This window comes from Microcaecilia unicolor, chromosome 2, assembly GCF_901765095.1.
Source record: "Microcaecilia unicolor chromosome 2, aMicUni1.1, whole genome shotgun sequence".
NCBI classification, from domain to species: domain Eukaryota; kingdom Metazoa; phylum Chordata; class Amphibia; order Gymnophiona; family Siphonopidae; genus Microcaecilia; species Microcaecilia unicolor.
This window is the reverse complement of record NC_044032.1, coordinates 540007037-540024194: the sequence shown is the minus strand read 5'-3', so window position 1 is coordinate 540024194 and position 17158 is coordinate 540007037. Positions and strand designations below refer to the sequence as shown.

Genomic DNA, 17158 nt, shown 5'->3' with positions numbered 1-17158 from the left:
GAAGGGAAAATTAGGTTCTTACCTTGGTAATTTTCTTTTCTTTAGTCATAGCAGATGAAGCCATGAGCCCTCCCTGTATGATTGTCTGTATGCTGTGAATCTGTTTCAGGTTCTGTTCTTGTTTCGTGAAGTTCCTTCCTTGGGAGAAAGTTGGAAAACAGTCTTCAGGATTCATGTTCACTTATAGGAGGATGAGTCCATTCCCTCCAGTTTATGTTTTGGAGGATGAGTTTAGTCCCTCCAGGAGGTTGCGTGTATCCCCTCCAGTTATACAATAAGGAGGACGAGTTTATTCCCTCCAAGAGGATGTGTTCATTCCCTCCTTTTGAGTTCATGCCCTTGTTAAGGGGCCATCGTTCGCTGTGAGGAAAGTTCATGTTATTCCCATTGCGGTTTGTCATACTGCTTTGGAAGCTTCAAATACTGAAGAGGCAGTGGAGCTGGCTGGCCATGAGGCACTGTGAAATATTGAGTGCTCTATCTCCCCCTGCTGGTTGATGGACACAACCCATACGTAATGGCTTCATCTGCTGTGACTAAAGGAAAGAAAATTACCAAGGTAAGAACCTAATTTTCCCATATTGAATAGGCAGCCAAGTCGCTTGGGTTAGCTTGTTTTGTTAATGACAAGATAGTATGCTTAGTCTCATGTGCAGTGTTAGATTTACAGCCAGCTGTGGGTGGTGTAGCAAATGTTTCATCTATGATTTGTCTGTTTTCTGATTTCTCTCTTGCTGTTCTCTGACTCACTTCCCTTTGAATATTCTACAGAGTAATGATGGAGAGGAACGGTTAGCTGTTGTTAAGCTCCTGGCTAAGCTCTTCGGCTCCAAGGATTCTGATCTGGCAACTCAGAATCGACCTCTTTGGCATTGTTTCCTGGGACGGTAAGGAAATCTACAGACTCCGGAAGCTCTGTATGCTATCATCTCTTTCCTTGTCATATTTCAGACTTTTGATGAAAGCCAGGATCTCTTAGTCATTATGGGTTTAGAGGGTAGTGGATGCCTTTTCCTAGTAGCAGCCAAAGAAATTCACATTAAGGATTTGTCCGATTGTTTTCTACCAGGAAGAGTAAAGCAGCACATAGTCATGTTGTTCTGTTGATGTCCAGTCTGTCTACTCCAAAGGTTCTTGCATGTGATGTAAACTTTTGAAGTGTTGCCAACATAAAGCATGTCTCAGCTGAGATTGAATTTGAGTACAAGTTGTAATGAAAGGCTTACCTTCTACTCTGAATATTATGTGTTTGTTTCCAGAAAACCTTTTTGAGGTTTACTGCTGTGGAAAGCCATTTGTTCTGGGCAGAAGATAAAAAGAGGATTTGGACTTTCCTCGTAGCTCTCTCTTTCTTTTTCTCTCTCTTTTTTTTTTTTTTTTTTTTTTGGTTTAATTTGCAGAATGGAATGTAATTTATTTATTTATTTATTTGCTGCATTTGTACCCCACATTTTCCCACCTATTTGCAGGCTCAATGTGGCTTACACTATGTTGCAAAAGGTATAATCATAAACAGAGTAAGAGGTATGGTCTAATTTAACATATTACTGTGTAAGAAATTAGGTAGATAAGTCAGTAGAATTATTTACATAACACAAAATAAAACAGGTAAGGTATAATGAGCAATAGTGATAATGTGATTAACATAATCAAATTAGAAGGGATCAGTATTAGTTGGTTTAGATATAGAATGGAATCAAGTCATTAAGGGGGATTTTTATTGTAAGTCTCTTCGAACAGGTGCGTCTTCAATAACTTCTGGAAGGTTGTCAAGCCATGCGTTGTTTTTATAGCATTAGTGTATCTGTGAAGTAAAATAAATAAACAGTGGGTAGTTGATGATGCATACATGTACAGGGTACTTTGATGTAATTTTCAATCCTCCTTCCAGGTTTAATGATATTCATGTCCCTGTGCGGTTAGAGTGTGTAAAATTTGCCAGCCATTGTTTAATGAACCATCCGGACCTAGCTAGAGATCTCACAGGTAAGACAACTGAGCATGAAATACCTTTTAAAATTTACATTCAGTAATTCAGGATAATGGATCAAGAGAGAATCCTTATCTGCTAGGTACTTGCATGATATGAATTTTGAAGTTCCAAGGTGCTAGAAATATGTCACAAGCATGCTGATATATTTTTTAATATTCATATTTATTATATGTTTTGCATGTACAAACAGCAAAACAGCAAAATATAAATATTTTGGAGATCTGGAGCATTCTATCCTGTTGTAGGGTTGCCAAACAATATGGTAGTGCATGGCACTTTCCTGAGGATGTAGCACATTATAGAGGATGTCAGCGGAAGGTAGGTATTACTAAACCATTAAGAATTATTAGTGATGGCCTGGGTTGAGTAGGATTTGTGATTAGCCAGTGTTGTTCCTTTGCTTTATTTTAAAGGTATTTTATTATATTTTAGACTGTTTTATGTTAATTGTGACATGGTTTTGATATTTATTATCAGTGTTACATTTTATGAGCATATTATTGTTATCCACCTTGAATAAGGCAGAAAATAAATAATAAATATGCTTGCCTATCATTTAAGACCTTCTGTAGGTTAGAAAATAGCTAGAATTTTATTAAATAAAGTAAAATAGAGAGAACTAGTGGGTGTGTCCTCATCTACATTATCAGTGTAACATGTTGCATTCAGGAAAGACATCCAGGTAATGAATATTTCTCAGTTTAAGCTTGTGAGGTATACATCATTTTCTTTGAAGCCAGGTGTATCAGGATTTATAGTGCCTCTGAGCACATATTCAGTGGTTTGTTTGTTTTTTCAATTCAAAAATGTTTAATAATTACAAAGTAATTATCAGGAAAAATGCAAGAAAATTACATCAAGAAAAAAACTTACAATACATGTCACAAAGCATACTAGCCCACATCACGGGGAATTGTAAGCGCCTAAAGAAATTAAAAATAAAAGCACGGCTAACAAAGGACAATCTCAGAGATACTGTAGCAGAGGCAACTTTGAAAAACCTCTATGTAGAACCTGCCTTTAATTTAGAAGGAATACTACTAAGGGAAAGGGAAAATGGGACTTGATATACTATCTTTCTGTGTTTTTTGCAACTACATTCAAAGCGGTTTACATAGTATATACAGTTACTTATTTGTACCTGGGACAGTGGAGGGTTAAATGACTTGCCCAGAGTCATAAGGAGCTGCAGTGGGAATTGAACTCAGTTCCCCAGGATCAAAGTCTGCTGCACTAACCACTAGGCTACTCCTTCACTCCAAGACATTCCTTTGATACTATATAATTTTCGAAATGTAGTAGATCCAAAAATATATAAAAATTACCACCATGTGTTACCAGGCATTTACAGGGAAATTTCAGGAAGGCTTTACACTTTAATTGGTTAAGCTTGGCAACATCAGGAAATACCAAAACAGACTGACCACAAAAAGGTACAGATTTTTTAGGAAAATGCGCCTTCGGAATTTTTAATTTCGGTTCCATGGAGCCCAAAACTAATAGTAAAGTTATTCTCTTAGTAATATTATCTTGAGAAAGATTCAAGAAATATCGTCAAATGTAGATTATCTGGAGAATTCAGCATATCAGGTTCACCTTCCTGATTATCCCCACATATATTCCTAGTCAGATAATACAACTGCTTAATCTCAGAGACATCCAGACTAAGCTACAGAACATCCTTTGAGAACATTTTAAACAATTCCATAGTTAATAGTGGGTTACAGGGAAGTTTAGTAGTCTCAAATTAGAAACACGTGAGGCATTCTCCAGTGCCTCTAATTGCAAATGTAGAAGCAAACTATCTTTGACTGAAATAGCAATAGCTGATTGTCCCAAAGTGAGTTGAGTCTCTAATTTGTCCAAATTTTTCTCAACAGATGAGTCTTGCTTCCATAGTCAGTCAACTTAATTGAAGTTTCTTCAGTAAATTTACTATTTAAAGACAAGTTCTCTTCCAAGGTTTTATCTATAGAGAAAATTGTTTCAAATACATCCTTTAAAGAAACATCTTGCTTTCCAATTACAAATACTAAATATTGCAGCGGTTTATAAGAGCTCACTACTGGGACAGGTACCAAACATTTTATCTGTGTTAAAGATTTAGACTCGCCATCTTTGGAAGAAGGAGAAGGAGTAGCCAAGGGATGAATTCTCTAGAAATTGATGTCTGACCCTTTGCTCTGTCATCTCCAGCTCGTGTTGAACAACGGTTTGCGGGAGTTTGGGTTCGATCCCCCGCCAAAAGGGAAACATATGGGGAGGGAGAGAGACTCCCGGCTTCTGATGACAGTGAGGTCCCTGCAACTAAAAGATGGAAATCCATAGGTCCCTTCAGAACGACACTAGCCAGAGCCTTCTTCACTTTACCCTTTCGCTGCCCCATAGATGTGGAGCAGAATTCCATGCTCTTCAGAGGCTCTGAAGGGACTCTATAGAGGCGGGTCCTGCCTATCTGGTCACACCCCTCCGAGCACGCGCCCAAGGCGGCGTCCCGCAGAAGGGACACTTATAAAGATGAGAAGGAACCTGGCTTGAACGGGAAGGCATCTAGACCTCTGCTTGCAGAAAAACCCACAAGGCACCAGAACAAGTCCCAAGTGTCCCGCAGAAGGGACACTTATAAATTTGACAAGGACACGCTCAGCTGACTTGAACAGGAAGTCATCCAGACCTCTGCCTGCAGGGAACCTAACAAGGTACCAGAACAAGTCCCCCACATATTCAATATTTAATTCCATTACATCACAAGGACCATTCTCCATCAGGTGGAGATAGAGAACTTTAATGAATTGTGCCTCATAAACTCCTGTGCTTAGCAGCCAAGCCAGTATTCTCTATCTCCAGCAGGCGAGATAGCAGCTCCTGTGTGCTGTGGTGATTTCTGTGTTGTCTCCTGTCCTGCTTGCAAGTTCTGTTGAATTTGGGGTTGAGAATATTCTGTGCCTCAGGTGTAAACCTAATGGTTTAGGTCCCTATTTGCTCCCCCGTTGCCACTTTCTGCTTCTTTATTCCAGTCTTCCCTTCTCTTTTTCTTCTGCCTCTATCTAAAAAAAATCAAACAAACCCAAAAAATGTCTGCTGTAATTTTTTTGAGAGTGCATGTGCTGTGGGAAAATTGTAGGGCTTCAGTGCCTTGGAGGTCATGTGACTGGCTGTTTTCCTTGAGTATATTTATTATTCGCTCTGTCTGAGCCTATTAAGTCTTGTGCGTGCTGCGGCGGTAAGCTCTCGGCTACCGGTTCCTGCATGCTTTGCTTTGCTTCTGCAGGCCGCTTTTGCAAACTTTGCCATCTCCGGGAGTTCAATCCGGGCCTGCTCCAATGGCGGTTTTGGCAGGCTCAGCACCAAGGGCTCCTGTGCTCTGTGAGGCTTTGGTGGCCATTTTATCAGCAGGTTCCTCACCTGTTACTGTGTCCTGGGATGTTGGTTTTGTGGGGGTTGAAGTCTGCCCTGCTGTTTTTGCCTGAACTTTTTCTTTTATTACATCAGGCCTTTTTATTAATGTCGGCTCAAGCTGCCTGTCCTTCTTCCCCTCACGTTGCTTTTGAGGAGCAGTTTCCTAAGAAACAAAAATTTTCCATTTTTCAGAATTTGGAGAATGTTCCTTTTCCAGACTGAGAGGAGGTTTTATCTGTGTATTCTGACTGTCCTAGTTCTTTTGATGTCTCTGACTTGCACATTTTGGAGGCAGATGGGGGTGGTGATACTACTGTAGCTAGGCTGTTTTGTTTTTTTAATTCTTTATTAAAGTTAGAAACACATAAGGAAACAAAAGAAAAAGGTTTGAAAGCACAAAACACCCACTTCCACCCCAACCCCCCCCCCCCCGATCCCCTCCCATCAGGTGACAAAACACTGAATAGTCACACATTCAGAATGTGGCTGCATTCCTTTGGAGTCGGAGTGGCCCAAAATGGGGACCAAGTTAATAAGAAATGGTCACCATGTTCAATAGCAAGATTCAAGATACTTTTACGCTCCAGGGCACTAAGTAGTATCATGGTGGACGTCCATTGTGGCACTGTAGGGACCTCTGGAGACAGCCAGAGGGACAGAATAGTCTTTTTGGTCAGCAAAATTGTTCATCTCAAAAAGGCTTGCATTCCTGCTGGACGGGGTCTCTGGGTGGAGAAAGCATCAAACAACAGAGAAGAAGAGGGGGTCCAAGCCACCTTCCAAAACAGGGAGACAGCTGAGACCAGTAGGAATGAATCAGTGGGCATGACTAAAACATGTAACCCAGATGTGCCTCCCGCAATGAACAGTTGGGGCATAGATCATCAGGGTGTAAAGTCGTGCGAAAAGCCCTGTGAGGGGAAACATACAAACAATGCACAAATTTAAACTGCATCTCCCAGTGGCTAGCATATTCAGTAAGACTGGATATCCGAGTCAAACAAGATTTAAGTTGCTGAGGTTGTACTGAAATTGGCAAATCTGAGGACCATTTTTGTGCGAGAGCAGTATAGTCTAGGTCAGGGATCCACTCTCGTAAATGACCATGGTATTTCATTGGGACAGAGAGTTGTGCTTCCAAACCCAGCATGATGTTAAAGGTATCCCACACCTCTGCTTTCAAGGAGGTCTCTGGAAGGGATCCAACATAGTGTTGCAATTGTAAACAGGCAAACCACTCCTGAAAAGTAGCAGGTCCTCCACAAAGCTCCTCCAAGGGTTTCAAATGTCCTGAGTCAGATTATGCATGATATAGGTAATGCATTCCCCCTGCTGTCCAACGGTGGAAAACGGGAAGAGCCTCTCACAGGGAAAAGCTACGTTACCGGCAAGGGGCAACAGGGAGGAAGCCTCCCCCGATAGGTCATGGTATCTGCAAAGCCACTGCCAAGCCTTATGGAGTGGAGCAAAAAGGAAAGCAAAATGGGGGGGGGGGGGGGGGGGGGTGCTCCTGACTTACCCAACTGTGCCTGGAGCCAATAACCAAAGTATTGTGGCCGTAGGAAAGAAAGCTCTGTTTCAGTGCACGAAAAAATTTTGTCCCCCAATACCAATCTGTAAGATGACACATACAGGAGGCAACAGAAAACAATTTAACATGTAGCAGACCCCCTCCCACCCCAGGCTCACATAAGGCGGGGGAAGAGGGCAACATGTCCTCTTATCCTGCCATAGGAAAGAAGACAATTTTGATAAACATTTTTCATCCCTGTGCTGTAGAAAAATAGGCAAAGTTTGAAAAACATAAGTCCATTTTGGCATAATAACCATATTAAAAGCACCACTCTTTCCATCAAGGAGATTGGGAGCACCCTCCAACTCTGCAAGACTCGCTGGGTTTCAAAATGTGATGGTCCAGTATTTAGAGAGTATAGGTTTGGGAGATCTGAGGTAAGATGCATCCCCAAATACTTTAGAATACCCGGAGCCCATTTCAACGGGATATCCCCCCTCCGCGACTCCTTTATAGATGCCTGGATGGGGAGGGCCATGGATTTTTGATAATTCAAACAAAACCCTGAAAAGAAGATGAATTTGTCCAGAGCACTTAATAACTGTGACAAGGCCAGATGTGGGTGTGTGAGAGAAGTAACAAGTCATCTATGAAAGCAAGCGCCTTAACCAAAAGACCCGGCAGCTCTATCCCCATCACTTTGGGATCACAGAGATTGGTACGAAGTTAGGGATTTAAGGTAAAACAAAAAGAGGAGGGGGAAAGGGGACAGCCCTGGTGTGTTTCTCTCTATACGAGGAAAGAAGAAGCAAAGACCGTCTTGACCCGCAGTGCAGCCTTAGGTGTGAGGTAAGGGTCTGCACAGCCTGTCCAAACCAACTCCCACATAAGCATTGCCATACTGGGACAGACCGAAGGTCCATCAAGCCCAGTATCCTATTTCCAACAGTGGCCAATCAGGATCACAAGTACCTGGCAAGATCTCAGAACAGGAAAACAGATTTTATGCTTCTTTTCCTAGAATATGCAGTGGATTTTTCCATGTCCATCTTAATAGTGGCTGATGGACTTTACTTTTAGGAAATTATCCATTCCTTATTTAAACCCTGCTAAGCTAACTGCTTTTACTACTACTACTACTATTTAACATTTCTAAAGCGCTACTAGGGTTACGCAGTGCTGTACAATTTAACATAGAAGGACAGTCCCTGCTCAAAGAGCTTACAATCTAAAGGACAAATGTACAGTCATTCAAGTGGGGGCAGTCAAATTGGGGCAGTCTAGATTTTGTTGAACAAAGAAATATTTTCTCTAATTCATTTTAAATTTACTACATAGTAGCTTCTTTGTGTGCTCCCTAGTCCTAGTGTTTATGGAAAGAGTAAACATTCAATTCACGTCTACCTGTTCCACTTCACTCATTATTTTATAGAACTCTATCATATCTCCCCTCAGCCGTCTTTTCTCCAAGAGCCCTAGCTGCTTTAGCCTTTCCTCATAGGGAAGTCGTCCCATCCCCTTTGTTACTTTTGTCGCCCTTCTCTGTACCTTTTCTAATTCCACGAAATCTTTTTTGAGATGCGGTGACAGGTGTGGTCACACCATGGAGTGATACAAAGGCATTATAACGCCCTAATTTTTGTTTTCCATTCCTTTCCTAGTAATACCTAACATTCTATTTGTTTTCTTTGCTGCCACCGCACAGTGAGCAGAGGGTTTCAATGTTTCATCAACGATGATGCCTAGATTCCTTTCCTGCTCAGTGACTCCTAATGTGGAACCTTGCATCAAGTAGATATAGTTTGGGCCCTCTTTCCCACATGCACATGCATCACTTTGCACTTTCTTACATTAAACGTCATCATCTGCCATTTGAATGCCTAGTCTCCCAGTCTCGTAGGCCCTCTTGTATTTTTTCACAATCCTCTTGCGATTTTACAACTTTAAATAATCGTGTGTCGTAATTACCTCACTAGTTACTCCCATCTCTAGATCATTTATAAATTTGTTAAAAAGCAGCGGTCCTGTTACAGACCCCCCGGGGAACCCCACTATCTACCCTTCGCCATTGAGAATACTGACCATTTAACCCTACTCTCTATCTTTTACCAGTTTTTAATCCACAATAGAACACTACCTCCTATCCCTTGACTCTCCAATTTCCTCTGGAGTCTTTCATGAGGTATTTTGTCAAATGCCTTTTAATTCAAATACACGATATCGATCGGCTCACCTTTACCGCATGTTTGTTCACCCCTTCAAAGAAATGTAATAGATTGGTGAGGCAAGTTTTTCCTTCACTAAATCCGTTTTGGCTTTGTCTCATTAATCCTTGCTTTTGAATATGCTCTATAATTTTGTTCTTTATAATAGCCTCTACCATTTTGCCCGGCAGAACCTTTGAACCTTTTGTCTGTAGAATATTTGTAGTTTGTGGATTCTTTGTCTATGGTCTTCTTTTGGAAAATTTATAAAACATTTGCTCTTAAAGCAGACCAACAAAAACTGGCACATGCTTTCTCTACATAAAGATAAGAGATGAATCTACATCACATACCTATGGATGGTCAGTGATGTGTTAGTTGCTTATCTTTTATAAACGTTATCCTTCAGGGTACTACTACTACTACTTATCATTTCTATAAAACAGATATGTACCTATATAAGAAGAGGAGCAAGTCAGTGCTGTAATGCATTTAGGATATGCAACTTATATATGAAGGTTGTATTGGAGTTTTGTCCTCCCCTTTTATCATATCTGAGAGCTGTGCTGTCTAAAAGATGTATATGAAGGGCCATAATTGGTTTGTTCAGTACTTAGGTCCAGCGCACCGGGACATAGAGTGTGGCCTCTGCTTGCGCATGCAAGCAAGGACACTTAAGCCTGCAGAGTCCAGCATGAAAATCTGGTTCTGCATTGAGCATGGCTGGAGATGTGGCACTCGTGGACCCTGTATCAACATCATCATCAGCCTCGGGTGCACCGATGCAACAGTGAGAGGGTCCGATATTGGTACTGTGATTGCGTAAGGACTCCATGTCCTCTTCGTCATTGCCATAGTCAAGTTTTAGGTTCTCTATTGGCAACTTTGGAGTTAGTTCCATGGGCTAGAATGCACATGAGACCTCTACAGAACTCCCTTCTCTCTTGTGGGTCTCCCCAGTTTCAGGAGCTTCCTCTACTTCAAGAGATATGAAAGAGTCTTGAATGGTGGTTGCAGATGGACAGTCTGCTCCAAGAAAAGAACTTGGATCCTCAGGACTGGGTTTTGGTAATGATGGATGCAAGTCTGACTGGCTGGGGTGCTTACTGCTTAGGCAGTTGGGCACAGGGCCGGTGGTCATCATTGGAAGTCCAGTGGTCAATCAGTCATCTGGAGGCAGGGACAGTTCATCTAGCACTATTGGATTTTCTTCCCTTGTTTCAGCACAAGGCAATATATATCTTCTCAGACAATTCTACAGCAGACAGGGAGGAACAAAAGCATTCAGGTAGTGGAAGAAGTTTACTTGTTAATGGTCTAGGTGGAAGCATATCTTCTAGACATCTCAACAAGTCATTTAGCCAGGAACCAGAATACCCAGTCGAGTTATCTCAGCAGGCATCTCTTGGATACCAGAGAATGGGATCCTTCAAAGGAGGCCTTTGCAGAGGTTGTAACTTGTTCAGACTTGAGGATCTCTGCAAGTTCCTCTCTTCTGTCTGCAAAAAGATAACTTATCTAGGTGTGCTTGAAAATTCCTTTTAATTAGGCCTGTAGCACTGAGAACAGTGGGAAATATTTCTGTGTCATTCTGCCACATTTTTTTGGTCTTAGATTCTATTTCTTGATACTTGAAGTTCTTTTCTCTCTATATGATTCACAGAATAATCGCTTGGGTCTGATATCTCTATGATCAATGCTGTTCTGGTGTTTATTTCACCTTTAGTGCAAAGAATTAATAAGTGTATTCAGTGGATTAAGTGCTAGACAACAGACGTGGTGATAGGGAGTCTTGTTGGATCTTTATGTTAGGAATGACAAACTGTCCATCTACATATTGCAGGTGTAGTGTGGTTTTGCCATATTTTCAGTCAGTCCAGGGCTTATTGTACATTGCAAGGCATGACATCATGTTGAACCTTATCAGTACCCTTATTTTCTATCCAGTTCCTGTTACTCTATCTTATCTGTTTATATGTTGCACTCACATTTAACCCTATGCTGCCTATTAAAATGTTTTATTGTGTATTGTGTCAACATTCAAGTAGCATGCTGTGCTATAATATGTGTCCTGTTTTGGTTATTGGTGAGCCCTTAGGTTCCCTGAGGTCCCGCAAGACCTCCGAGGACAGCCGCGCACCCCGAATCTTCACCCGCGGCGACCGCCGTTCACCAAGGGTTGAGCCCCCAGCTGCAGGCGGCCAGCAGGACTGCTGGAACCGCGGGGTGACGGCCGGCCTGGCTGGTAGTCAGCAACACAGTCTCTGAAGGGCAGCTAGCAAGGACGGCTAGCACTGAGGAGGAACACAGTCACTGCAGACAGCTAGCAAGGACGGCTAGCACTGAAAGGGAACACAGTCACTGAAGGGGGCTAGCAAGGACGGCTAGCTGGAAGAGGAATACGGTCTCTGAAGGTGGCTAGCAAGGACGGCTAGCTGGAAGAGGAACACAGTCTCTGAGGGTGGCTAGCAAGGACGGCTAGCTTGAAGAGGAACAGTCTCTGAGGGTGGCTAGCAAGGACGGCTAGCTTGAAGAGGAACACAGTCTCTGAAGGTGGCTAGCAAGGACGGCTAGCTGGAAGAGGAACACAGTCTCTGAGGGTGGCTAGCAAGGACGGCTAGCTTGAAGAGGAACACAAACTCTGAAGGTGGCTAGCAAGGACGGCTAGCTGGAAGAGGAACACAGTCTCTGAGGGTGGCTAGCAAGGATGGCTAGCTTGAAGAGGAACACAGTCTCTGAAGGTGGCTAGCAAGGACGGCTAGCTGGAAGAGGAACACAGTCTCTGAGGGTGGCTAGCAAGGACGGCTAGCTTGAAGAGGAACACAAACTCTGAAGGTGGCTAGCAAGGACGGCTAGCACTGAAGATGGACTCAGTCTCTGAAGGTGGCTAGCGAGGACGGCTAGCTGGAAGAGGAACACAGTCTCTGAAGGTCAACACTCCGAGATCCACTGTGTCGGCTTCTGACATCTGAAACGGAAGCATTGGACCCTTCCCGTTCCGTAGTTTAAATCTCCCGCTAGTCCATCCCTTCCCTCGAAGAGGAACCAATCCCCTCGGCCCTGGCAGGCAAGGAGCGCCGGGATTGGCCAGCCCACCCTGCAGGCGGAGTCTTAGCGGTAATGCGCCAATCCGGCGCGAGTAGGCGGAGCTTGATCGCTGGTCTGCGCTGAGCCAGGGAATCGCCGGCGCCGCCATCTTGGCCGGCGTGCTCCCTTCTCCGAGGCCGGCGTTCGCTCCAGCGGTTCGCGGCCTCGGCCCGACCTGCGGCAGCGCCGTCCCCGTCGGCGGCTTGTCTCTGCCGCCCTGGGCACCGCGAGCCCCGCCGACCATCGCTCCCCCCCGAGGGAGCACAGGTAAGGGCCTGGGACGGGACAGTATCCTCCCCGGATGCCCCCTCTTCCCCGGGCCCGGGTTTGGAAGGAGACCGGGCATGGAAGGCTTTGATCAACTCTGGCGCATGTACATTCGCCGCGGGCTCCCAGGAGTTGTCTTCGGAACCAAAATTCTTCCAGGACAATAAATAATAAAGCCTTCCCCTTCGCTTCTTTGAATCCAGAACATCCTCCACCTCATACTCCGGATCGGGATCCGCTTCTAGGGCTTCGGCCTCCTGCCGTTGGGGGTGCCATCGAGATCCTCGAAAACTCTTCAATAGGGAAATATGGAAAGCGTTATGCACCCGCAGGGTACTAGGTAACCGCAACCGATATGTCACAGCTCCAATTCGCGATTGTATGGCAAATGGTCCAATATACCGAGGTCCCAATCTCCGAGAGGGCACCCGGAGTCGGAGGTATTTCGTGCTTAGCCATACCTTCTGCCCTGGTTGTAGGACTGGAGCGGCTCGCCGGCGACGATCTGCGAAGATCTTGTATTTGGCAGCCGCTCTCTGCAATTGTTCTCGGGCCATCTCCCAGACTCTTTGCAGATCTGCCAGAGTTACATTAACCATGAGGGTCGGAGATCCAGACGGGAAAGGTGCTGGAAGCCGGGGATGTCGTCCATATACCAAGAAGAATGGAGAGTCTCCCGAGGCCGAGTGGACGCTGTGGTTATATGCAAACTCGGCCCAAGGAAGTAGGGAGACCCAGTTATCTTGACGCTTGTTGACAAACGCTCGCAAGAACCCTTTTAATGTTTGGTTCGTCCTCTCGACCATGCCATTGGTTTGAGGATGGTATGCTGATGAAAAATGGGTCTTCACCCCCCAATGCTGTACACAAGGCCCTCCAGAAGCGCGAGGTGAATTGGGGTCCTCGGTCACTAATAATCCGAAGAGGCAGCCCATGAAGTCGAAAAATGTGTTGAATGAAGAGTTGGGCTAAGGCGACCGCCGAAGGAAGTCCCGGGAAGGGAACAAAATGGGCCATCCGGGAAAAACGGTCAATTACCACCCAAATCACCGTGTGTCCCCGGGAACTGGGGAGGTCGGTGATAAAATCCATGGAAAGTTCCGTCCAGGGGACTGCCGGTACGGACAGCGGTTGTAACTTTCCCAAGGGGGTCCCGGTTACCGGTTTAGTTCGGGCGCACACAGGGCAGGTGGTAACGAATTGAAGAATGTCTCGCCTCATCTGAGGCCATCGATACTGTCTGGCAATGAGACGAAGAGTCTTTTGATACCCAAAATGCCCCGCCCATCTGGACGAATGCCCCCATTGCATTACCTTCGCTCGATCAGCGGCCGGCACTAGTTCTGTCGTAGGAGCGACCTCCCCCACAGCCGCGCTGAGGCATGCCGGATCCAACATGGAATGGATCTCCTTTGTCTCTTCTGGAACCTCAAATGCTCTGGAGAGAGAGTCCACAGGGGTATTCTGAGCAGCGGCCCGAAAGACCAGTTGAAAATGAAATCTGGCAAAACCCAATGACCATCGGGCTTGTCGGGGATTGAGCCGTTGAGCCTCTTGAAGATACAGTAGATTCTTGTGGTCAGTGATAACCGTGAACCGGTGTTCCGCTCCCTCCAGCAGATGCCTCCATTCCTGCAGGGCTAATTTTAATGCTAAGAGCTCTCTATCCCCTACTGTATAATTACATTCTGCCGGGGAGAATCTACGAGAGAAGAAAGAGCAAGGTTGGCGCCGGCCCTTGGGATTCACCTGAGAGAGGACCGCCCCGGCTCCCAACGCGGACGCGTCCACTTCCACAATAAAGGGTTTCTCTGGATCCGGGGCTAACAAAATGGATGCTGAGTTGAACGCCTCTTTTACCTGGCGAAAAGCCACTTGCGCCTCGGGCGGCCAGTCCCGGACATTCGCGTTTTTCCTAGTGAGCGCCGTCAACGGCGCCGTCAGTTGTGAATACTGAGGAATAAACTGGCGATAATAGTTCGCAAATCCCAGAAAACGTTGTAGTGCTTTCAATCCCAGCGGTTGTGGCCACTCCCGAATCGCCCGGATTTTGTCCGGCTCCATCTGTAGCCCCCCGGGTAACAGAATGTGTCCTAAAAATGGTAACGACCTCTGATGAAAAGCGCACTTACTGAGCTTAGCGAACAGGCGGGATTGCCGTAACCGTTGCAGCACTGCGCGAACATGACTCACATGTTCCGCGGGGTCTTTGGAAAAAACCAAGATGTCGTCCAGGTATACAATCACCGTAGAGTTCAACAAATCCTCAAGCACATAGTTAATAAGTCGCTGAAACACTGCAGGGGCATTACATAGGCCAAACGGCATCACCCGATACTCGAAATGTCCCTCGTGGGTGTTAAAAGCCGTCTTTCGTTCGTCCCCTCGCCGGATTCAAACTAAATTGTAGGCCCCCCGCAAGTCCAACTTGGTAAACATCTGGGCTCCTTGCAGCCTGTCAAAGAGTTCGGGAATGAGCGGTAGAGGAAAACGATCCTTTACCGTGATGGCATTTAGCCCCCGATAATCAATACAGGGCCTCAAGGAGCCATCCTTCTTTGTAACAAAAAAGAATCCGGCCCTGGCCGGGGATGTAGAGGGCCGGATGAACCCTTTCCGCAGATTCTCCCGGATGTATTCCTGCATTACCTTGGACTCTCCTCGGGACAGGGTATACAGTCGGCCCCGAGGTGGCATGGTATCTGTCATCAAATTAATGGCACAGTCGAAGGACCGATGAGGCGGTAGAACCTCCGCCTCCGTTGGACTAAACACATCCGCAAAGTCCCTATAGTCCATAGGCAGGGAGCCCAGCTCTATCCGTGCCCCCCCTGGCACACTAGCTAATGCAGGGCAGCTGCCGATCCGGCCCTTACAACAGTTCTCCCGACAGGAACTACCCCAAGCTTGAATACTTCCCCCGGTCCAGTCAATAACAGGGCTATGACTCCGTAGCCATGGCAATCCTAGGACCACTGGATGAATGGTCCGGGATAGTACCAGGAATTGGACCTCTTCCCAGTGATCCTCCCCTACCTGCAATCCCAAAAAGGGGGTGACCTCCGTGACCGGCTGCGGTAATGTAGTTCCCTGGATGGAGGTTATTTGCAGCGCCGGCCGCCGCAGGAGCGTGGGCCAGCCCATTTGTTGCAGCAGTTCGTGCCCGATGAAGTTGCCCCCCCCGACCGGGAGTCCACTAGGGCCCGGGTCTGGATCGTGGTCTCGTGCCACCGTAGTATTACCGGCAGTGTGATCAGGGAATCCGGTAGGGGAGCGGAATGCCCCAAGACCCCTCCCCTCAAGGTGCCTTGGGGGAGGCGTTTCCCGCCCGGGCGGGACAGGCCCGGATAAAATGTCCAGCCTCACCACAATAGAGGCACAGTCCGTCCCACAAACGTTTCTTCCTGTCGGAGGGAGCCAGCCGTTGACGGCCCATCACCATCGGCTCCTCCCCATTCTCCTTGGAGTCCCGGTTCCCACGGCGAGGGGACGGCCCCTTAGCAGTCCGGGATGTTCCCCGCACCCACTTTTGCCGTTCCGCCCGGGCTCTAGCTCGCTCCTGGAACCGGGTATCTACTCGGATACAGAGCGAAATCAGGGCATCCAATTGGCCTGGGAGCTCTCGTCCTGCCAATTCGTCCTTGATTCGTTCTTGTAACCCTTCCATAAAAATTGCCATCAAGGACTCCGGATTCCAACGGAGCTCCGTGGCTAAAGTCCGAAAACGAATGGCATAATCGGCCACCGTCCCCTCACCCTGATGAATTCGCAGCAGTTCCGACGCCACGGAAGATGGTCTCCCAGGAAGGTCGAACACCATACGGAAACGGCGCTGAAATTCACTATAGTCATCCAAGATGGGGTCCTGTTGTTCGTTTAGTGGGGCCACCCAGGCCAGGGCCTTCCCTTCACATAGGCCCATGATATATCCCACTTTACTTTGGTCCGAGGCAAATGCCTCCGGTTGCATCCGGAAGGCTAGGTTGCACTGATTGAGGAACCCCCGGCAACCTCCAGGGGCCCCATCATATCGTGCCGGTTCAGGGAACCGAGGTCCCGTGCGGAACCCTCCCGAACAGGGAGCTGCTGCGGCCCCCTGGACCGCAGCAGCCTGGTTCTGTACCTGAAGCGTTGAAAGTTGAGAGCATACGTTCTGGAGCGCCCCTGACAGGGCGTTCAGCTGCTCCTGCTGCTGCTGAAGTACCTTGGCCAAGTCCCGTAGATCAGGCTGCGTAGGCGAGCTCATGGCTTCCGTTTCCTGTCCTGTTTTGGTTATTGGTGAGCCCTTAGGTTCCCTGAGGTCCCGCAAGACCTCTGAGGACAGCCGCGCACCCCGAATCTTCACCCGCGGCGACCGTCGTTCACCAAGGGTTGAGCCCCCAGCTGCAGGCGGCCAGCGGGACTGCTGGAACCGCGGGGTGACGGCCGGCCTGGCTGGTAGCAACACAGTCTCTGAAGGGCAGCTAGCAAGGACGGCTAGCACTGAGGAGGAACACAGTCACTGCAGACAGCTAGCAAGGATGGCTAGCACTGAAAGGGAACAAGGTCACTGAAGGGGGCTAGCAAGGACGGCTAGCTGGAAGAGGAACACGGTCTCTGAAGGTGGCTAGATGGGACGGCTAGCTGGAAGAGGAACACAGTCTCTGGGTGGCTAGCAAGGACGGCTAGCTTGAAGAGGAACACAGTCTCTGAAGG

At 46.7% G+C, this 17158-nt stretch overlaps 1 protein-coding gene across 1 annotated transcript in view; it reads left to right on the top strand.

Moving 5' to 3' along the window:
- PDS5A (PDS5 cohesin associated factor A) overlaps window positions 1-17158 on the top strand; it is a 644759-nt gene that overhangs the window by 190625 nt on the left and 436976 nt on the right. Inside the window, exons 9-10 of the mRNA XM_030191317.1 lie at window positions 772-887; window positions 1892-1986. Coding sequence (XP_030047177.1) covers window positions 772-887; window positions 1892-1986 — 211 coding nt within the window. The remainder of the gene's footprint in view (window positions 1-771; window positions 888-1891; window positions 1987-17158) is intronic.